This window comes from Hermetia illucens, chromosome 2 (assembly GCF_905115235.1).
Source record: "Hermetia illucens chromosome 2, iHerIll2.2.curated.20191125, whole genome shotgun sequence".
Classification (NCBI taxonomy): Eukaryota; Metazoa; Arthropoda; class Insecta; order Diptera; family Stratiomyidae; genus Hermetia; species Hermetia illucens.
This window is the reverse complement of record NC_051850.1, coordinates 150,490,895-150,514,351: the sequence shown is the minus strand read 5'-3', so window position 1 is coordinate 150,514,351 and position 23,457 is coordinate 150,490,895. Positions and strand designations below refer to the sequence as shown.

The 23,457-nt window shown below is 43.7% G+C and overlaps 1 protein-coding gene across 1 annotated transcript; it reads right to left on the bottom strand.

The window, feature by feature from the left end:
• Positions 1–2,033: 2,033 nt before the first annotated feature.
• On the bottom strand, positions 2,034–15,698 carry LOC119650284 (UDP-glucosyltransferase 2-like). The gene is made up of 5 exons (XM_038052911.1): positions 15,443–15,698; positions 9,605–10,120; positions 2,734–3,170; positions 2,568–2,680; positions 2,034–2,501 (listed from the first exon to the last, which is right to left on the bottom strand). The coding sequence occupies exons 1-5, from the start codon at positions 15,550–15,552 to the stop codon at positions 2,109–2,111; spliced, it is 1,569 nt and encodes a 522-aa protein (XP_037908839.1). The 5' UTR covers positions 15,553–15,698; the 3' UTR covers positions 2,034–2,108.
• Between the last annotated feature and the right edge of the window lie 7,759 nt (positions 15,699–23,457).

The window sequence follows — 23,457 nt, the reverse complement described above, 5'->3', positions numbered from 1 at the left end:
GGCCAAAATGAAGTGATCCCCTCATGTAACATGGCCTCAGATTGAGAGAGGCGTCTTTGACGGTATGCTCACGTAATTCGCGTTAACCAATATTCACTTGCCAAGATTGGTTAGTAGGTTGAAGTCGATGGTAAGCGACCAAAATGCCGGTCTTATTTCATTTTCTGTTTCACGGATCTTTGATTGGTTGTTTTAGTATTTCTGTTTGTGCTGGTGGATTTCCCTTGAAATTATTTGATTTATTAAAGGGTCCTCTTAACTCGTTTTATCCTCAATACTTTTTGCCCTAATTTTTGGATAACATTCGTGTCCTTTCAACATCAAACCGCACTGGTTAAATGGGAAGAACAAAGATAGCTTACAACTTTGAGACCGTTGACAGTTTCTCCTATCTAGGGTCGAAAATCACAACCGATAATAGCTACGATGATAAAATCCACGCACGGTTGTTGGCAGCCAACAGAGCATATTTCAGCTTACCAAAAACTGTTTTGCTCGAAACGTCTCACCATAGGGTCAAAGCTCTTCCTGTACAAGACAATGATCTTGCCATTCCTCATGTATTCCTCGGAGACTTGGGTTTTTAGCAAGGAAAATGGCGAACTCTTGGCCGCGTTAAAGAGAAGAATGCCCCGAAGAATTATTGGCCCCCTATATGAGGATGAACGATTCCGTGGCCTACATAATGACGAAATCTATGAACGATACCATGACCTTTAGGTCGTGGATAAAATCCCGTTCAATCGGTTATGGTGGGCGGGTCACTTAATCCGTATGGATGAGGATGATCCAGCCCGGAAAGTCTATAAGGGCAATATCTATTTTAGAAAAAGAAGACGAGGCAGACCCTGCCTGAGATGGAGCGATGGCGTAGGTCAGGATGCCAGACAGCTTTTAGGGATAACGAATTGGTAGACCTCGGCTCATAACCGAGATGTCTGGTTTTCTTTATTAAGGCAGGTATGAACCGGATACCGGTTGTTGTGCCGTTGATGATGATGATTGGCCTTTGTCTAACTCGTTCTCCTACCACTCGGCGATAATCTCACTCCGTGCAAATTGCCACCGACGGGCAGACGGTTCTCCTGTGAGATGCGTTCGATGATAAGGCCTCGTCCTTTTCTCGACAAAATATCAATTTTGATCGTCGCAGGCCTTTTCGTCAAATATTGTTCAATAGGCGCGACATGTGCGGAGTGCATTTAAATTCCTATTTAGTTTCTTTTCCGGTGCATGCGCCCACACTGAGCATGTAATATACATATTAGGATCGGGCCTTGAAACAAGGAAGCGGCGCCCGACCTTGCCCTTTCTGGTATTTCAATCGGTAGCCCTCAGTTAGTTTTTCTCCTCTCACGTATAAATACATCTCTTCAAAATTTAAATGAGACCCGCTGCGCTGCTAGTAGGTCGCCATAGGGATGGTCTTTAGCTCGCTCATCTTATTCTGTTTTTCCGGCTTCGGTTGGTTTTCGAAACACTATTTCGACGATTGCTGGCTTGTCTTCATGTCAAACTGATAGATCCGCGTCTCATTATTCGCTTCAGAAATTATGCGCTCATCAACCATCTTTTGCTGCTGCTTTTCCAAGAAATTCAGACCTGTTAAGATGAGCCGGGTGCGACAATGTAATACGCAAAAATTTGTACCGCAAACAGCTGTCTAGGCAATGCCAAATTCGCTAGTACTCTCTTAGCCTGCTATGACAATTTTCGAGCAATTTTTTTTCGACTTTTTCGACGTTTCCATCGGTGGTTGATGTGGATAGGAGTATGGGACGAAGCTACCTCTAAAGTTCTCTTACCACACATACATATATCCGAGTTTCCGACAGAGCAGTCTCCGTAAAGCCTTTTTACAGAATTTTCAATCTTTGCTGAACAAAACTATCGATTTTAAAATACGACGAAAGATAAAAGGTTGACTAATGTAAAAACATGCCAGGCATATACTAATTATTTACTGGGGCTTAAAATATTGACATACATATCAGCTTCCTTGCGTGGTTCCCTTAAATTAAAAATTACGGGGACTTTTTGAACATAAAATATGAGGGAGCCATATATAGATAGCGAATCTATAGCCTCTTATCCCTGAATCTCTTTATTCAGTTTAATTTCATTTTTTGCGTCAAGGTGGTGGAATTTACCACCTTAAACAGGTAAGTTATAAAATATCGAGTGACACAATAAAGGAAGATTAAAAAGGTAAAAGCATATAATATAAGATCGAAGGAATTCGCTTTGAAGTATCCTAAATCAATGACGGGTGAACGTAGATGCGTCGGGTTTGGATCCTTAAGAATGTAATCAATCCACCAGAGTGCAGTGTCCAAGGGTTTCATTGGTCTGTTTCTAAACCGGAATGAGCGCAACTTCATTCGCTCAGCGTACGATGGCTCTTCTAGAACTGCACGAACTGCCTCTTCTAAGTCTTTGGTCGTTATTTTTCGGATGTCTACATATGTCGCAACACCAGCCATAATTGAATTGTATGCATTCTGTAAGTTTAAAATGAAAGTTTTTTCAAATATCTTTCGAGGAGTACTATCTGAAATTTGATTTACAGTATTCTGGTCAAGGAAAAATGGTACAGCAACGAGAGGAACTCCATGCCAGGTAGCTTCTTGGGTACTTAATCCTCCCCCATGCGAGACGAATGCCTTCATTTTTGGATGCGCTGGAAGAACAAAACATTCAGAGTTGCCTGTAATGCCAACTGAAACTTCTTACCAAGGATATCATTCTGTGGCAGCCATGTTTTAACTAATAAATTCGGTAATTTTCCATTTGACGGGTCCTTCTCAAATTTCCAAAGAAAATTGTAGTCTGGGAACTTCCTGGCAACATCCATGACCATTTTCTGTTTTTCATCGCCAAAAAGATCACTGCGAACATTTGTGCCAAAAGATATCAGAACCGATCCCTTTGTGGAGTTCTTTATAAAGTTCTCTAAATCCGATGGAAGTGGTTTGGGATCGGAAATTTGCAAACCTCCAACTTCGATGACACTTGGCGCTAGAGGTACTGGAAAGTCCATCGCTGGGTGAATATTCAAAAATGTGAGTACACCCTTCTGAGATAAATCGAAGCCGCTGGGTAGATTTTTGATATTGTAGAATGATGAAACCATTTTGTCGAATTTAGGTTGAAAAATATACTTCCTGTATCTGTAATGGAAATGAAAAACAGTTGGTAGTCTTCTGATATAAAAAGGTTAAAAAGGTTTTATGATTTGCTTAAGGGAACAGTTTAACCTGTTAGTGGATGGGGGTCAAGCAGTGCACTGCAGGATAGACTGACGCGGAACATAACTCCTTGAGGCCAACCTATCTCTCTCTTAGGATGAGCTGTCTCTCGTCTGGGACGTCAAGCAGTGGATCCAAGGTTAACATTGGTATACTACGTGCACAACAACCAAAGAACGCCACTGCTCAAAAAGCAGGGACCAGCAAAAACTCGTCTGAGATAAATATAACAAACGTCAGGAAGGAGACTGGTCCCAGTAGCGCCGGTGTTAAATGGTACCTGCGCAATCTGAAGGAAGGTCTGAAACCAGAAGAGGCCCTTAAGAAGGCTCAGGGCAGACCTAAACCGTCTCTACCGGAGCCAAGAAAGCGGGGAGCAGCAGAGATAAGCCCGCATGAAGGGAATGTTCCCAAAAAATCCAAACCTGAACACAAGGGGGAGAAAACCCGGACAGGTCAGGAGTGAAGGCAGGACTTAGGAAGCCTGCAATTAGCTATGCTAGTGCGGTCAAGGGCATTCGACTGGCCATACTGCCAAAAATGTTTCCCGAGCAAATGTAGTACTTACTCGTGAGGAGGCAGGCAGATGTGCTAGCGATGGACTTCGAAACTTGTGTTCACCGGGATACGCTTTCGACTAGGTCTTATACTGGTGGACTGCGCGACGGAGGAAACTGCAGAATGAATTAGAACCATAGTTCCTAGATTGCCTGGCTGGGAAGGGGTGGAACTGTCAATATTTGCTGGGGATGATATACCAGGAGCCTACATGGTGATAGTTTTTCTGCCAAAAGCCGAGACAATAGAAACGGAAGACATTATGAGCCTCTTAATCGCGCGGAATGAAGATCTCCATACCCGACTATGGACAGTCTTCAGAAGTAAGGTGGAGGGCAAGGGTAAACTTCTCACGATCGGGGTAGATGACCGATCCCTGGAGGCAATCAAACGTTGGAGTTGCCATATCAACTACCGATTTGGCAACATACCCGTGCATGTGCACAGGGAAAGCCGAGGAAAGATATCGTGGAAGAGACACCGGGTAAAAAACATACCGAGGTCCCCGAAGAAGTCTCGACAGCCATAGAGGCGGAAGGACTGGATCAACTAGGGTAATAGACCTGCTGCCCACTGAAGAGCAGAAGCTGGACGACCTAACTAGGAGGGCGATACTCCGACAGTGGAGAAGAGCTTCAAACAATAACGGAGCCAATGGCCAGCACTGAGATAGCACAGATAAACCTCCACCATGCGAATGCTGCATCTGCAGTAATTGCAAGGGCAAATTCCAAGGAGAACATTGGAATAGTGCTGGCTCAGGAGCCCTGGGTGTGCCGGGGGCAGATTCGCGGTCTACAAGGAGGAAGCATGCAGGTAATTTGACACTCCTCTTGTGAAAAACCAAGAGCTTGCATAATTCTTAAACGTAATTTAAAATACATGTGTCATTCTGAGTTCTTAACCGGGGACCTTGTGGCTATTCAAGTCTCATTGGAAGCCGGGAGCAGCACTCGAGAGGCAGTCGTGTCATCGGGATACTTCCCAGGAGACGAAATCCTAGCTCCACTAGAACAAGTCGCAAAACTGATGAAGTATTGTGAGAAGAGGGCGTTACCACTTCTCCTCGGCTGCGATGCCAACGTCCACCACGAAGTCTGGGGAAGCAGCGACATCAATCGTAGAGATGAGTACCTTTTTGAATTTATTCTTAGCAATAAGTTAGAAATATATAACTTAGGGAACACTCCAACATTTGTGACCAGCACTAGACAGGAGGTACTAGACATAACTCTAGGAAATACTCTAATGAATGGGTTGGTCAGGAATTGGAGGGTGTCAGATGAACCTTCTATGTCTGATCAGAGGATAATCAGATTCGACATTGAGGATAACTCCGAAACAGAAAGAATAATAAGGAATCCCAGGAGAACGGATTGGGAGTCCTACGCAAGGCACTTGAGCAACAATATTGCCCACCTTCAAGGGGGCGGTGACATCAGGAGCGAACTGGAACTAGAAACAGTGGTAGAAAACCTCAACACAGTCGTCATTGACGCATATGAGGCCAGCTGTCTGGCTAAGGGAGTTAAGCCATCAAGGGATGTACCATGGTGGAACAGGAACCTGGCCAGAATGAGAACAAAGGTACGAAAGGCCATCAATCGGCAAAAAAAATCGGGAACTGGCAGAGGTACAAAAATGCATTGACTGCGTATAGCAACGCGATCAGGGAAGCGAAACGGAACAGCTTCAGGGAATTCTGTGAAGGAATCGAACAGATCACAGGAGCAACCAGGCTATAAAAGGCTGTAGTCAAAGATGGGGGAATATCCTCTGTCTGTTTGAAGAAGGAAGATGGGACATTTACCGAGAATGAAGAGGTACACCTGCTTCTTAGAACTGATTGCCCGGGGTCCTACCCCACGGTGGCAGGCGACAACATTCTGCCTGACATCCCAACAACGAATAAAAGGGGAAGAAAGGAGAACTGGAAACTAGCAAAAGAAGTATGCTTAGAAGTTAGGCTAAGGTGGGCAGTGGGAACTTTTAAACCACTGAAATCTCTCGGAGTATATGGCATTTTTTCAGTACTAATCCAGAGACGCCTAGGAATTATCTTAGAGTCTCTTCTGAGGGTAGTACGGGGGAGCGTGGTACTGAGATACATACCAAGGGCATGGACACGGGCAAAAGTGGTCTTTATTCCGAAAGCGGGTAAAAAGAATCCTTTTCACCCTAAATCTTTCAGCTGGGGAGCTGCCTAAATCGAAGGAAGATTGATATTCTTTCCAGGCGTTTCCCGAATTACTGATATCAAGGGATAACATGACAAGGAGGTTTCACTTCGATAAGAAGTTTAAAACACGTTGGAGTAACAAGGCAAATTGGGAGAGCATGGCTGCGACATACGGCTTAAACCAGCAACTGATTACTTGGTATACTGACGGATCCCTCACAGCAGAGGGAGCGGATGCCGGTGTCATTGGTCCAAGGAAAATGTACTGTGAGCCAATGGGCAGGTATACTAGCATATTCCAGGCGGAAATATACGCCATAGACAAATGTGCCTCCTTTAATCTGCAAAGGAACTATAGGGGGCAGAACATAGCTATTCTCACCGGTAGCCAAGCAGCGGTCAAGGCACTTGGGTCCAACCAGGTGAACTCTAAACTGGTGTCGGCATGCCTTGAGAGGACACTGGATAGTTCGGGTTCCAGACTATGCTGGGTTGGAAGGCAACGAGGCAGCGGACGAACTAGCCAAGAAAAGAGCAAGGACGCCTTTACACGGGCCAGAACCCTTCTGTGGAATCGGAAACGGTTTCATGGCTATGACTCTAACAAATGAAGAGGAACGGTTGAGGGAACTATACTGGGCGGGCATACCAGGGATGGAGCAGTCCAGAGTGCTTATTGGGGGATGCGAACCCATACGCACAAAGGATTGCTTAAACCTCACCAAAAAGAACCTCCGAATCATAGAGGGAATCCTCCATGGTCATTGTCGGCTGAACTACCACCTAGGGAAGCTAGGGATATCAACGGACACTGCCTGCATGTTTTGTGAGGAGTATGACGAAACCTCTATACACGTCGTGGGACAGTATCTGGCACTTGTGCAAAGTAGGTCGAGGCATCTGGGAGAACACTTAATACCAGATGCAAAGCTGAAAGATCTGGAAGTGGGGAACATACTAAAGTTCCTGGCAGTTATAGGTCTGCTTGAGATACTATGATCAAAAGGTACACTATAACCAGTAAAAGGGGCACAATAGTTCTTTAAGGACGCGGTGCGACTTTCCCTTAACAGAATAATAATAGTGGATGAATATAATTTGGTTAATTTTTCGGAATTAAGTTTGCCATGAAAATGTGATTATGGCCTATGATGACTTTATTGAGACTGGGATTTAGTAAGGTCTTGGGATTCCCAAGAGTATAGTAGAGTATAGTATAGTATCCGATGAAATTCTACTTACCATACATGAAATGTTAAGCCACTATAAGGCGTGGAGTTTATATCCTCTAAATAGAAAATGAAGTTATCCCCAGGGCAGACGGAGTAAATCCACTGGGCTTGACGATCTCCACAAGGAACTTTAAATTCAAGCGAAGCCTTCTTGTTGCCATAGTTGGAGGAGTTGACAATAATAATAATAATCGTTGGCGCAACAATCCATGTTGGATCAGGGTCTTGAAGTGTGTTAGAACACTTCACACTAAGAGGCAACGTGGTCAGCATTGCGCTCGCCCAAGATTATTACCCTGATTTGACTCAGATACTCATTCACAGCTGAGTCGACTGGTATCCGACGTCAAATCACGATACAAATTCCACTGCCACCAGTGAGATTTGGACCGCGACCTTCCGTACGACAGCCTTGCGCTCTAACCACTCAGCTATCCGGACGTCCGGAATTCAATGGTTGATGATATTGTTCCTTAAGTAATGGTATTTGCGCTTTTTATGAACGGCTCCAGATTTAAAGAAGGAGACATAGTTGAATTCAGAAATCGTCGACTGTTCGTATCTTCATTACTTGATGCCTCGAAGCTCTCTCTTCGACCTCTATTGAGACTCAAAAGCTTCAAACTTTCATCAACTCTTGTGTGTATCATGTCATTTGGGTACTCTGACCTGAGATAATATCAAACGATGAAATCAGTAAGATAGATAGGTATTCATATAGCTCCCAGTAGTGCCTAATAATGCAAGCTATAATATTTGAAAAGAGGGTGATCAAAAGAAAAATTAGGCATCCCTCATAAAAATGATAATAGAAAGAACAGGACGGGGGGTCAAACAGTGGACTGCAGGATAGACTGAAGCCGAATATAGACTTTCTGGGGGCCAAGACTCTCATTTACTCACACAATGGCCTTTGTACGGGGTTGCCCTACTATTATCAAAACGCTAGGAATTTAGACTGAGGAGTAGCAAAAGACCTTCGTTCCTCAATATAAGGATTATGCGAACCATTCCCATTGGATAGTTTGTAGTCGGGGTAGCTGATTGTATAAAAACGCTCCGTTTGTACTGACACTTGGTGCCAAATAGTATCTGTGCTATTTTAAGGAAACCAAAGAGGCTCTTAAGAAGCCTCAGGATAGGCCTAAGTCTTCAAAAGCGGAACCAAGGAGGAGCGAAGCTGTGAAGAGCTACAAGGGGGAATGTCACAAGAAACCCAAATCTGGACCTAACGTGGAGAAAGGCCCAAATAAGTCAGAGGTAAACCACCCCAAATACCCACCCGTGAGGTGCAGTAAATTATCGAAGTCCTCATCGCCGCCTCGTAGATATGCAAGGGATAGAGTACGGACCTCGTGTTCACCGATATACTCTTTCGACCAGGCCTTATACTAGTGGATTGCGCGATGGAGGAGTTTGTGGAATGGAGCAGCGTTGAAGACGGAGGGACATTTGGCCTCCTAATTGCTCAAAATAATGATCTCCATAAGCGATTATGAAGAGTCTTTAGTAGCAAGATGGAGGGCAAAGGAAAATTTCTCACGATCCGGGCAGATGACCGATCCTGGAGGGAATGAAACGATGAACTGCCTTATTAACTATAAATTTGGCATGTGAACAGGGCAGGATACTTTGGTGGAGATATCGGAAGTAGAGTCTACCCAGATCCCCTAAGGAATCGCGAAGCCGAAAGAGATTGAAATACCAAGCAGGAATAAGGACCAGCTGCCCAACGAAAAGATGAAGCTGGATAATTTAGATCTGAATCTTTCAGGAGTGACGGTGGACAGGAAACGCAGAGAAGTGTCATGTTCTAGAAGGAAGATAACACTCCGGCATTGGAGAAGAGCCCTCACCATTACCTTTTGTTCTTATTATGGGCACTGTCATAAAGGACCTCCAACATCAAGCGCCGTATATAATGGTTTATGCAGATGATGTTTTCGGAGCACATTGTAAAGAATTTTTCAATTGGGTTGGCTTGCATGTCTTCCAGCTGTGGTTGTCGACAAAGAACAATCTGAAAACTTTCAACTTTATATAATACAAACAAGGTCTTCCGTGCACTCAAAACTAAACTGGATAAGATCAAGGTAAATCGAACAAAAGATGACTGGAGTGAACGCCCTAGTTCTAGTTTTTGAGTATAATATATAAACCCGGCCTGAAAGGAATTGGTAAGGGTTGACGTAGAAAAGAGGGCTAGTGAGAATAAGGATCAACATTGCTGATCAACATATAGTATGGCAAGATTTTGTTCCCGCGGATCTTCGTTTCTATAAATCAGCCAAAAAAATAGTTGATTCCTTTTGCTTCGGGGAGGGACCTCGTAAAATATTCTACTTTGTTAGCAACAACACTAATTTTTCTGCTAGGTGAATACTTACAACATTTCGTAGACTTCTGCTATTAAATTCTCCGTTCGCTGCATGAATGTCATATTTACATTATACGGTGCGGTTGCACGAGGGATGTAGGACGAATAGAAATGCCCCCCAAAGGCTTCTACCTGCGGTGTGACGTATTTGTACGGCGAAACATTTATTAACGGAGGGTAGTTGAACTTATGTAGAAAACCAGCCAAACAACTGACGAGAGTGAAATCGTGGATGACCAAATCGAACTTGAAGTTATCAGGGTAGCGTAGCAGGGCTTTAAAGCCTTCGGTTTTCCCACTTGCTTTACAAAATTTATACATAAATTCGAAAACTGAATGTATTTCGCTAAAAACATCTGTTTCTATAAATTCGTCCAGATCGTATTGTTCACTTTCATAGACCATAGAATAGATTTCTTGCATGTCGATTATGTGGGCATTTTTGATCGGCTTTTTTGATTTGTCCACTGAAAGAACTGTCAGGTTGTGACCTTGATCAGCAAGCGCTTCTATTAATCTGAAATTCCTGTGAAGAAAGAAAGAAAGATAGAAAGAAATTTTTAAATTCGTCATATTTCCTGCTATAGTCTAGAGATAATTATGTTTAGCTAGCAAGACTGATAGTAATCTCGGTTCAGTCTTTGTAAAACGACGCGAGATGGAAAGGGGAAGGCACTCTATTTAAAGTTCCACTATAGATGTACTGAAGGATCGCCTGCTGAACCGACATCAACAGCTCTATTACCAAACCCTATTTCCACCTCCACGTGGTGACCACTGGGGGCTCTTTCTTAACGAAAAGCTGCACACAGAGAAGGGTCTCCTGCGCCTAAAAACGGGACAAATTGTACCAACTGGTCCTTGAGGTTGGGGGTTGGGTAGGGCTGACAATTCTACACGGAAAATAACTTGTTACGAAGTCACAACAGGAGCCTCGTACTGGACGATAACATAACGACGAACCCGGTAACGACAATGGAATAACGATTTGCGCGTTTTCTCATGGAACGTGCGCTCCCTATACAGAGATGAAGTTGCTGAGCAGCTACCCTGTCCCAATATAGGGTTGATGAAACAGCGGTACAGGAGATGCACTGGACAGGGACCGGTCTCCTGGAGAAAAGTCACTGCACCATATATTATAGCGGCCATCCAAATTACATGCTCAGGCCATTGTTAGGCCCATTGTACTATCCCCGTAAATCGCCTATTCAATGGCTGCCCGCCTACGGTGTCCGCAGGCTTTAGCGAATCTTAGAACATTCTCCAGAGGCAGACAGTGTACAGATTCTTCATTGAAGAAAACCTTACCAAGGTGCCTTCGTCTGAGATCTAAGGAGGCCGGGTAGCTGCATAAAAAGTGCAGGGTCATCTCCCCATCCTTCTCACATTGGCTGCTGATAGCCGAAACCACCACCTCAATCTTTTCCTATAGTAGTTTGAGGGGCAGTGTCTCGTAAAGCCCTACTAGGGTTTTCATGTCCCACTTCTTGAGGGATAACAAAAATGCCGTTCTGGTGACCCCGGGAACCCTCAAATTCACTTTCAAGTTCGTGTTGAAGAAGGGAACTTGCCGTCTCTGAGAAACATGGTTTCCAAGTCAAATTAAGAACGGCCCTCTCACGGGGTTTAACGGAAACCCAACCCTGCCACGGTAAAGGACTGACAGTTTTCCAGGACAGCATCATCGTGTTCTTGCCAGGTTTGACGAGAGCTTATCATAAAATATCATATTCAGAAGATTTCTCGAAATTCAAACCAACTCCTCAATGAATCAAGAGTGTTTAGATCCCTCCACTGATCCTTCACATTGAGGAATGAATTTAGCGTCGACAAGGTGAAATAAAATGCTGTATATATAGTTGCCATTAGCCCTTGGTAGGGCATAGAACGGCAACAGTTATCTGAAATGCGCTTCAACTCTCCCAGAACTTGCCGAGGTGCTCGTACTCCTTCTCTATTGCGCCATGTGTTCTTCAGGCTACCCAGTCGTCGGCCATCTTAGGAGAGTGGGTTCCACTGTATGGCGTAGTTAGCAATGCAATTGTCGCCTCTATTTAATGTGTAATCTATTTACTGCCGTATTTGCTTTCCGGGTACATCGTGTATGAGTGTCAGACCTGTGTGCCGACCAAGTTCTTTGTTTGCAATATTATCAGCGCAGCGTGCTCCGATGGTATGACACAGAAAGTTGTTGACGGAGGGTCACTTTCTATGTGCTACCTCCAATAGCAACATCAGAACAGTTTCAACTTGATCTTGGTGTTGGGGTTTAGGACAACGCGCCAAAGGTGGATCTAGTACTATTAAGGCGTCACCAACATCCAGTTCGGTGCAACAGTCCGCACAAACCATGCTTCCTAGATATACAAGTTAATCAACGCTTTTAATGCTCTGCCCGTTAACGCAGATAGGGAGAGTACGATGATTCTCTGGCAGAGAACCTTAATTTTGTTTGTTTTTTTCTTTAGCAAAGATCCATGACCTAGGGAGAGAGCAAGCAGATGTCATCAGCGTGTTTGAGGAAAGATGTCATCGACCATTGAACTCCTCTACGTCCTCCGGACAAGGCAGCATGGAGAACTTCACTGATAACAACAAGACATAATGTAGCGTGACAAGATTCAACCCTGACGGGCTTCGCTTCGATTTCAAAATACTCTGAGATTTTACTGTAGCGCGGGACATTTTTCGCCTTAATATGTAGCTTTGATAATACCTATTACTTTCTCCGGAATGTCCTTCCTGGGTGGATCATGCCTGTTCAGGCTATCTCAAGCGTTCTTAAAGTCGATGTAGACCAAGTGATTCGTACCGTATCGATCTGCAGCGGAAACCAGCCTTCTTGTTGTCGACTAAGCTTTTGAGATGTTCTTTAATACGTTCCAAGATTATTTTAGCTATTATCTTTGCGACGGCAAGGAGCAAGCAGATACTCTCCACCGGTCAAAACGGGTGCCCTTCTTTGGAATCTTAACTATCATCGCCTTCTTCCACTCTCTGGCAAACGTTACGAATTTACAAGATTTTCGAGTGGAAGTGACAAATCTACAGTAACTGCATGAGACCATGGAGCTCAGCGGCTTTACTTCGTTTGAGTGCATTGATGGACGACTTGATTTCTCTTCTGCTTGGAGGAACAGTCGGTATCCGTATGTTACGATGACTACTCATTTCATGGACAAAATTAGGAACATGGCAGAATGTGTTACGATTAACACCTGTGGTGAAGTGTTTTTTCCACCTTTTCAGCCTGGGGTACATGTTATGGCATCTTCCATGACCAGCGCAGTAGCAAATCCTCTCTTGTCACGGCGGAGACTACGCTGACCTTCACGGGATTTTACTCAGTATCGGAGTCCGATTGCCACACGCTCGCGTCACTCTGAGAGCCTTAAACCTCGTATTCAACCAATCTTATGACGCCCTTTCGGGACGTTGCTGACAATTTTCGAAGATTTTTCTTTTCAACTCTATCTTTTATAGAAGAACCCACTTTAATCGTAAAAGACAAATAAAAACGATTCTCAAATTCGTTAATTGAACCCCAATCATAATATATAAAAAATTGAAAAGATTACATTAATTTTTATGGCCAAACAAAATTTCAAAATAAGTTTGAAATATCAAGCGTCACATAGCAAAACTTCCTTAACAGACTGAATAAAGCCAGCTCATTTAATAAGTTTTGGACACTCTGGGCTCAAGAAATAAAGCAGGGAATGAAGTGGCTGGGAACGGAGCGGAAACGTGCCTATATGGATCATAGCACTTTTGCGGAATGTAGAAAGGGTTCATGCCATGACAACAGGGTTGAAAGATAAAGGGTTGCAAGAACTTTCCAGAAATAGAACTGTTTAGGCCGCTCGCAGGAATGAAGAGCCTTAGGATCATATTGGGGATACTTTTGAGTCTTTGTAGGTTAAGCTACTATCTAGGGATGCTAAGGAATGATAGTGTCCACAGATTCTTTGGAGAGAGTTAAGAAACACATATTGTGGGACAATGCCAGGCACTCGTGGAATGGAGGCTAATACAACTTTTTTCATCGTTGGAAAGTGAAAAGGCTCGAAAGCTATCACTGGTGCCTGTCAAGCAGTTATGTAAGACTTCTACTACACTAAAACCTCCTCCTTTTCCTTCCACTCTCCCCGCATGACTACTATAAAGCATTGCATCGTGGGGCAGGATCAGTTCTTAGCTACGGCTCATTATGGTTCCCTCTCTTTCTTGTTTTCTTCGCAATCCTTCTTGCCCAAGGTGTTGATGACTAGTTCGATGCGCGATAAGCCTAGGGCAATCAAATACAACATGTCCCGTATTCTAGGGAACGTTACCACATCTTGTGCAGCATAGTGGCTTTTCGTGACTAAATCGATGTAGATAAGCCTGCTAACCTTCATGTCCACTGAAGAACTGCGTTAACTAGTAGCCTAATTTCCCGTAGCTTCTATCAATCCGTCTTGGAATGTGCTTAATCATGGGGTAGATGCAACGGACAGTTTGTGCGATGCATTCCCACCGTACTAGTTGCCGTCAAAATACGCTAGACTTGCCGATTACATACAATTTATTGTAGAGACGTCGACTTTCATTTGCCAAGATGTCTATGGGGATTATCCCTGCTAGTAAATATGCTGTTTCTCCTGACGTTGTTCGATAAGCACTGCATACCCGGAGTGCAATTAGTCGATATGTCATTCCTAGTTTTCCGCAGTTTGAATTGTTTTCCAGAACAGTTGCCCAAACTGGAGCTGCGTCGAATAGCATGGAATTAAGTACCCTTGAAATAAGACGATGTCGACTTTGTCTTGGTCCGTCAATGTTCGGTAGTATCCTCGAGATGTAGCGCACTTAATACGTTGCTTATAGTTGAGCCTCTTATCAATCATTACTCCTTAGTATTTAAGCGATAGTTGGGAGTAAATTTGTTGTTGTTTGTTCGCCAAATTTAATTTTCGCGGTTGTGTCCTTTTTTCTTTTGCTGGTCAGGATTACTTCCGTTTTATGTTCAGCAGGACTTTTTCAACCAGGAATTAATCTATCATATCGCCTAATCATTTTGCAACGCTATATCATTCGCATTCCAGGCCTCGTCCAACAAGGTCTGGATACATTGGGTTTCAGGCCATGCTGGGTTGGAAGGCAACGATGCAGCGGACGATCTAACCAAAAAGGGAGCAGGGACGCCTTTACACGGGCCAGAACCCTTCTTCCCTATACTGGGCGTGCATACCAGGGATGGAGCAGTGCAGGGTGCTTATTAGGGGATGCGAACCTTAAACCTCTCCAAAAAGAACCTCCGAATCATAGTGGAAATTCTCACTGGTCATTGTCGGCTGAACTATCATCTAGGGAAGCTAGGGATATCTACGGACACTGCCTGCAGGTTTTTTGAGGAGTATGACGAAACCTCTATACACGTCGTGGGACAGCGTCCGGCACTTCAAAGTAGGTCGAGGCATCTGGGAGAACACTTAATACCAGATGCAAAGCTGAAAGATCTGGAAGTAGGGAACGTGACGGTTATAGGCCTGCTTGAGATACTATGACACCTATTGGTCACTATAACCAGTAAAAGGGGCGCAATAGTTCTTTAAGGACGCGGTGCGACTTTCCCTTAACAGAATAATAATAATACTTCTCTAGTAGGAGATTGAAATTATCTCCCTTTATGCATGCGTTAGGATTGCTAGTTTGGCCATCCTTCATGCTCAACCCTAAATTCGACCGTTTCTGGATATACTCATTCAGAAAAAGGTCTTATTTGATACAAAACTATGAAGATATCTTGGTTTGTGTCACTGTTTCGAGTTTCATTTAATATCGACCACATTGGAATACTTACCATAGCCCATGACTGGGGGACGCAACTCCTGCCAGGTACAAAATATTAGCACAGCCCACTGACCCGTAAAAATAAAATATGAAATATAAAAAACGGAAGTCGAGTTGCATTCTGTCTTCGCACTAACACTTGGTTTGGTGGATTTTAAGATACTAAAATCCGTAATTACAGCTTCCGAATCAAAGGCATAAGTCTCACAGATAAAACTGAATTCTATGTTGCAGAGATCTTGCCAAGTAAGTAGTGATTGACACAGAGTGGCTGTAACCTTTACCGTATCTGGATCTGCTGAGAATACTTAGATAATTCTGTAATGATACATGGTCAAGGTAATTTTACTAATTTAAAGGCGAATGTTAATATAATAGTTTACTTTTGGGCATGGCAATTATGGCGTTTAGTTGCAATGACTATCATATTAGTTTCCCTCTTTATAATAAATTGTTTTAGTGCCCAAGGGTACTATTTGCAACTGTAGACATGCAACAGCGTTTATCGATAATTTTATATAAAGATTGACATTGTTTCTGATTGATGGTTCTGATCGGTTGATCGGATGGTTCTGTGGTTGAGTAGTACTCAAAATGTTTATATTGGTAGCGAAGACGTTTTTGTTCTTGGTGTAGATAAGTTTTCTCAGACAAATTACGAAATGAAAAGTAAGACTACTGATAATCGCAATTACAATAAAATGTTTGCAGATGAGTCTGTCTAATGGCTTAGACTTTTATAGCATGTGTTGAAATCAGAGCCCTGAAAGGTAAACAGCTAGACTGTTTCAGCATTCTCCTAAACGGCCTCTTCCAGTGAACTACCCTGCTTGGCGTTGGCCAAGCTCGCGCACTAGCTCCTGGATGTTTAACTAGAGGACCGTGGTTGCTCTCGTTCCGGGTTGCCGAAACCTAACTTCGGAACGATGGGGTAATCTAACACCACTGAAACAGAAAACACTAAAGGGGTTAGAAATAATACTTACTTGATTTGTATGGCTTAAGTAAATGAGAACACTCGCGACTCCACTTCAACATACCTTTATTTTCTAATCACAATATTCTATTTCACTCTTATTAATAATTTTTACTTAATTAATCTCAAAAGCGATTTTAAAGTAATTCCCGCGCGTAAAGTGTTCTCGGATAGAACCCTTTAGCTCTGTTCAGAGGCTTGTACACAACTCAAAAGTAAAAGTAACGTTATTCTTAAAATCACCTATGTTTGACCCTTCCGTGTTTACACAGTGCTTTGAAAGTGTTCTTGTACACAACACAATAACACTTGTTTGTTATTATAAATTTGGTTGTCGGCGACAAATCGACACCTGCTGTTGCGCTGCGAACTGCTGACACGGAAGAAAGTCATGTCGAGGCCAAATATATCATTTGGTATGTAACATGCTGATGCAAAGGCGGAAAAGAATCTCGTGATGTCCAAACAGGCCATTTGCATAGCATGTGATGTAACGACGGAAGAGGTTAAATGCGCAGGCAGACTGGGTTTCATGGGGCTAGCTCCAAAGATGCGGCTGCTGGAGAAAATCCGGTGAAATCGCTTGAACATCCTCCCGCGCAAAGAAAGTCCAATTGCCTGGACCTGGACTGTTATCTATTGGCAAACGGTCCCAAGTTTCTGGATATGGAAACTCTTGTATTGGTGTCACTCGTTGCCAGCTTGCATTCTAAGGGTGTAAGGCCATCCTTCTACCTCTAACGATCGAAATGATGGCGCCCAAATCGAAAAAACCCCTAAGTAGTGCGTAGCGCCTTAATAACCCCTTCCATCAATAGCCAGTCCCCTGGTAGATCTCCGATTGATGCAGAATTGTCTTCCGGGTGTTGATGTGTTGTTTTTTTCCGATGAAGTCGATTGTCTTGTTAGTATTATACATATCAAAGCTTATGCCTAATTTTCTTTTTGCGGAAGGGTCCACAATTTTGTTTGTTCTTAAATGTATCGTTCTTATTTTCTTCATTGTGTTCATTATTCTTTTATAATCGAATCTGCTCTTTAAAAATTATAATAAAAAAGGCTATTTAACCCTAGGACTTTGTTACAAGAGGATGAAAATGAAGAATGTAATAATTACACAAATATAAATACTTGGTCGTTTTTTATAAACGCCTGGAAAACTTGAATCGTTTAATTGGATACTATTTTGCTTGTATATGATGTAGTTATCATTATGTTCATATGCATTTTGTGTTTATAGTTAATTCTAGTGTTGATTTAGAAAATATTCATACTTCACAAGATCACCACATTTCGTTTTTTGCTTACTATTTCTGCAATATTTTTACTCTCAGTTAATTGTTCTCAGATTACTTATATTTCGTTTTTTTTCATTGTGCACTTAAGTGTGCTACCTATTGGTAGTAATTAAACTACACGCGTAGTAATCAAAATTACTCGAAAGCGATTCAATGCCTAGGGAATACCTCATCAGCTCAGTTTCACGATGACGTACCACGGTAAAGAAATGTGATCCATCAAGCGTTGACTTTGCACATTTGAAATCAGAGCGCCGGCTGCCCCAGACATTGAATCTCTTTTGCACGCGTCTGCATTCATTTTTGCTTGCATTCATGCTACCAACAACAACACATATCCAGCGACTGTCACCCAACATAACAAAAAACAAAAAAACAATCAAAACAAATCTGATACCTTGACACCATGCTACTGTTCTTGACCGTGACTTTTTTGCCGCCGGTCTGTTGTTAATTTGTATTAGTCACTTATTTACAATCCATTCATACACAAGAATTTTACGTAGGTTAGTGATTACTATTTAATTTCATTTATTTACATTACAATTTCGGATCCAACTACGGGTTTGTTTTTTTTTTTTTACATGGGAATGTATACACAGGAATTTTAGACTGAGGAATTTGCGGGTGACATGATACCTATAGGGTTTGTCGATTCTTGACCCCATCTCCCGTGCTGCCGATCCGCTGTTGCTAGATGGCTTATAAAGGTAGGGTGATCGTCATCCCCCTTTCGCTTCTTTCTGGCTAACCGTACCCAAATACCTACGATAACGGCCCCTACTAATAACCCTGCCAAAGTACAACCGTGGGGAATGTATTGTTTGAACACATTATCGTCATTAATTACTCCATCGAGTTCTCTCTTTAATGTGGCTATAAGGTGCTTGTTGTCCCGGACGAGACTGATCTCGGTTGATGGGAGATTAAACCGAGGAGTGACTGTTTCATACACCTTTGTCCAGTTTACTGTAATGGCTCGTGGAATCTCTTTTATCTGGAAGGGGACCTCGCCCATGGTACAATAGTCGAGCTCTACTAGAGAAACAGGAAACCGAATTTCTAACTGAGTGTCATTACACGTGATTGGTATTTTATCAACTTGCCCTTTGAATATCACTCCAACATGGGGGCTAATGCGACCGATGTAGGTCTCATTGCTCCACCGCGTGGTCGAACACCAATCCTTTAATTGTTGGCCTCCCCGTATAATTTCCTTAATACATGATGGTCCAGAGCGTAACAATTTTGTCTCATATAGACGAGGCAGAATCTCTGTAGACTCTTCCTCGAAGAAAAACTTGTCCGCATTGGGCCCAACGAATAGGATGCGGAATGGTATCGTTGTCCCCAAGTCCCAAGTGTTATTTTTAGAATCTGGAGGGGTGATAACTGCTACCTGTCTAAATTCCTCTTTATACGCAAGAGGAATTGTATATTCGATCGTAACGAGATCATTCTGAAGCCATGCAGACACTGGATTAACCTCGAACACTCTTTCTGGCTCATCTTGTTTCGGCAGGACTACCCCAGGGACCTCCCTATTAACCTGGCTTATAAAAGCAGCCAGTTCCTTGGTAGGTCGAATGTTTCGTAATTGCTCATGTTTGGCAACGATTTCGCTAATTAATGTTTTAACTCCTAGGGAGAACTCCGACAGCTCCTGCCTTAACATTTCTTTCCCCTGCTGCTCCATTAGCTGATTTATCTGGTTCTCCACCTGATGGTACTCTAGGTCCGTGATGTTTAACGTTAACGCTGCGATTTTTGTCTGTTGATGTCTAAGAGCTTTCACTTCCTCGCGAATAGCTATGTCTCGGTAACTAAGGTAAGCTACTGTCCCCGCCGCTAAGAGACCTGGGATATACTTAGCACCTGTTTTCAATAAACTACTTGATATCATATAATGGGGACTATACCAAAGGCCCGCCTAACTCGGTTGACCTTATAGGAAGCGGTCAACCGTCGATTAACATCAGCGACTTGGAGTTCGCTTGCAAGTTTCAGCTCGTTGCAATGTTCTTGGACTTCCTCCACCATCTGCCGCTCACATATCCTATGGAACTTTTCCAACTGTTGCGACATTGTGTCGAGATCACGCGTGAGGTTTACTGAGGTTGCAATAGTATATTTTAGGTCAAATGCCTTTACCTGCACTAATCCCAATTCCAAAATTCTGGTTTCCAAAACCGGGTCCACTGCCCAGGACACCACTGTGGCGGGCATTAGGCATATACACAGCAGAGTAGCCACTTGTGCTAGAGACCACGGCTTCCATCCTTTTCCGCTTCGCGTTCGGGAGGGAATGTTAGGTGGAGCCTTGTCCGGTTCTAACACATTATCATCTGCTTCCTGCGCTTGAGAGGGCTCAGCTTCCTTTTCTGGAAGAAGGGGAACGAGCTGATGCACAGCACGATGTATATTGTCCCTACCAGCAGTTTTTAATTTTACTTGACGGATGGTGCCCTGTTGATCTGGAAAAACTTCTAACACTCGCCCGGTCTTCCAATCTAATGACCTGTGACCACTTTCTTTGATTAGCACAAGTTCACCTGGCCTCAGTTGCCTACCGGGGGCCTTCCATTTATACCGCTTCTGTAGATACCCCAAATAGTCAGTCTCGAATTTGACCCAGAAATGCTTCTGCAGTTCCTGGATCTGAAGCCATTTTTTGGTTGCTGGGAGACTTTCATTTAGACCTTCCCCAGCCGGAGGTGACAATAGGCTTCTTTGAATGATGAAATGTGCAGGAGTTAGTACCTGTAGGTCATGACTATTATCAGCCAGCGGATACAATGGTCGGCTGTTTAATATTGCTTCCCATGTGCAGACGGCAGTTTGAAAGTTTTCATATGTCAGGTTGGAAATTGAAGGCATCCGCTTTATGTAGCGTTTTAGACTCCCCACTGCTGCCTCAAATAGCCCTCCGTAGTGGCTGGCTCTTGGGGGATTATGATGCCATACGATCTGACGCTGAGCCAACCTCTCCTCGCATACACTGGTCAACTTTCCCCAGGCTTCCCTGAGCACTTTGGAAGCCCCTGCTAAGTTTGTGCCGTTGTCGGAGCGAACCATTTTCGGCTGGCCTCGCCGGCTTACGAACCTTTGAAACGCAGCCAAAAATGCATTTGTGGTAAGATCCGTACAGAGCTCTAAATGTATCGCTTTAGTAGACATACATACGAAGACCACTATGTAGACCTTCATAGATTTTGTGGTCCGTAAATTTGATGCTTTTATTTGAAATGGTCCGCACAGATCGGTTCCCACATTTTCAAAAACAGCGGATGACCTGATTCGCTCGGGAGGAAGGTCTGCCATTTTCGGGATTATAGTGGCTCCTCGCATTCGAACGCACCTAACGCATCCCCTAATCCACTTCTTCACTCTCTGCTGCAACGCTGGAATGTAATATCTTTCTCGGATGATAGCCATTGTGAGTCCTGTTCCACAATGTTGGTGAAACTTATGAACATGTTGAATTATGAGGTCAGCTAGGTGACACTTCCCGAGAATTATAGGGTGTTTCTGCTCAAACGGGATGAGCGCCTGCTCTAATCTTCCTCCCACTCGGAGAACCCCAGATACCTGATCGACAAAGGGGTTTAGCGTGGACAGCCAATGGTTTTTCTCGATATTCAATCCCTTCTGAATTCTGAAAATTTGCCTCCCGAAGAGTAGTTTTTGTTGATACCTGACGACTGCCCACTCCGCTTGCTTCAACTCCTGAGCTGAGAATGTACCGGAAGTTCCCGATCTCCATCGACGGCATCTCGCGATTGTGTTTATCAATCGAGGTAAACTTGAGAATCGCTGAATGAAATCTGGATCAGGCGTAGGCTCGGAAGCAACTTCTGCTAGATGGGTCACTGTTTCAGCACCAGAACCGACGACCTCCGTGCGAGGGAGTTCCCCTTGCAAGAATTGCGGTCCATGGAACCACAACTTGTGAGCTTCTTTTATACTGGACGCCCCGTACAACAGATCATCCATATAGAACGCGTTCTTGATGATCCAGTTGATCTCCTCATCAGGAGCATTGTCGTCTGCCACCTGGTGAAGCGTTCGAATTGCTTGCCAGGGTGCACAGTCTAACCCGTAGGTCACCGTTTTCAAGTAAAACTCTCTTATCGGTTCTTGAGGCTTCGCCCGCCAGAGAATCCTAAGCTTGATCTGATCCTCCGGTCTCAAAAGTATCTGCCGATACATCTTAGTAATGTCACTAGAGTATACATACGCAAACCTGCGTATTCTAGTGACAATGTCGAAAATATGGTTTTGCAACTTTGGACCGGGATGGATCATCTCGTTAAGGCTCACACCATTTGATGTCGGACTGGAAGCATTGAAGACATTCCGCAATTTCGTCGACGTGGCCTCTTGGCGAACCACGCTTAAATACGGGATATAATATACTTCGCCGCTAGTGTCAGATTGATGATCCTTTGGAACTTCAGCCATGTGGTCCAAATTAAAATATTCTTCCATAAACTCATCCGATTTGAGCTTGTGGTCTTTGTTTTTCAACCACCTTTTCTCCTGACCGAGATAGTGCTGCACAGCCTTGTGGTACGAGTTTCCTAGTTTAATATTATCTTGTCGCCACGGGGTCGGTACCACGTATCGGCCATCGTTCTCTCGGTAATGACCCTTTACGAATAGGTCCTCACAAATTTCGTCATCTATGCGACTAGATTCATCTCTACTTAGGGGCATGTCCCAAAAAGCCCTTAAGTCCTGTTCCCATTCCTTGATAGTGACATGTGTTGAGGTGAACTTCGATACCGAGGATTCCGCCGGACCAGACACAATCCATCCCAATTTCGTGTTCTGGAGCAGGAAACTATCTACGGTTTCTACTCCATTCACGAAAAGTTGTGGAAGAATACTAGACCCTAATAAAACTGGAACGTGAGATGCATGTTCCGTTACGGGATCCGCCAACTTCTTCCCTTGAAACAATGCCTTTACTTGCGGCGGTACCTGTGGAAGGGAACCTTTAGTTACCCGTCTGACTACTAACGCTTTAGTGCTGACCTCGGAACCATCGTCCAATTTAAGGGTGAGACACACAACCGCTGACACTTTCCCTGCTGACACACCACCTACTCCTGAAATTTCGATGTTGGTCTTTTTCTTTTTTAACCGAAGTTTCTGTACTAGATCTTCGGTTATATAGCTGCTCTGACTACCTTGATCGATCAAACACCGAACTGGAACGGCATGTCCTTCTCTTGCCTCTAGCTTAACGACAGCTGTTGGAAGAACGGTTCCGGACCATGACAATGCTGTCGAATTTTTGGCATGATGAACAGCAGAAGACGGGTTATCCCCTTTGCACGGATGCATGGCAGTAAGATGTTGCCCTTTGCATATTTCGCATTGGAGATTCTTGCGTTTATTGCACGCTTCCCCCCTGATATATTTGTGGGAGAGACAGTAAATGCAAACATGATAACGGCGGAGCAGTTTCTCCTTGTCGGTACTTTCAATGAATTGAGGACACTGGGCTGTGAAGTGCTTCCCCATACATAAGAAGCATTTAATCCAGTTTCCCTTTTCACCTTCCGACTTGGAGACCAAGGCTATCTCCTTCTGGGTTTTTCTCTTATTCCCAAGATCCTCCGCCTTGGATATCCCACTAAGACCATCCCAACCGGGGGACATGACCACATATCTATTTTCTAGAAATTGGTCGATGTCGTTTATCGTAACGGGCATTTTTGGATCTCGTAACGTTAAGTCGAACTC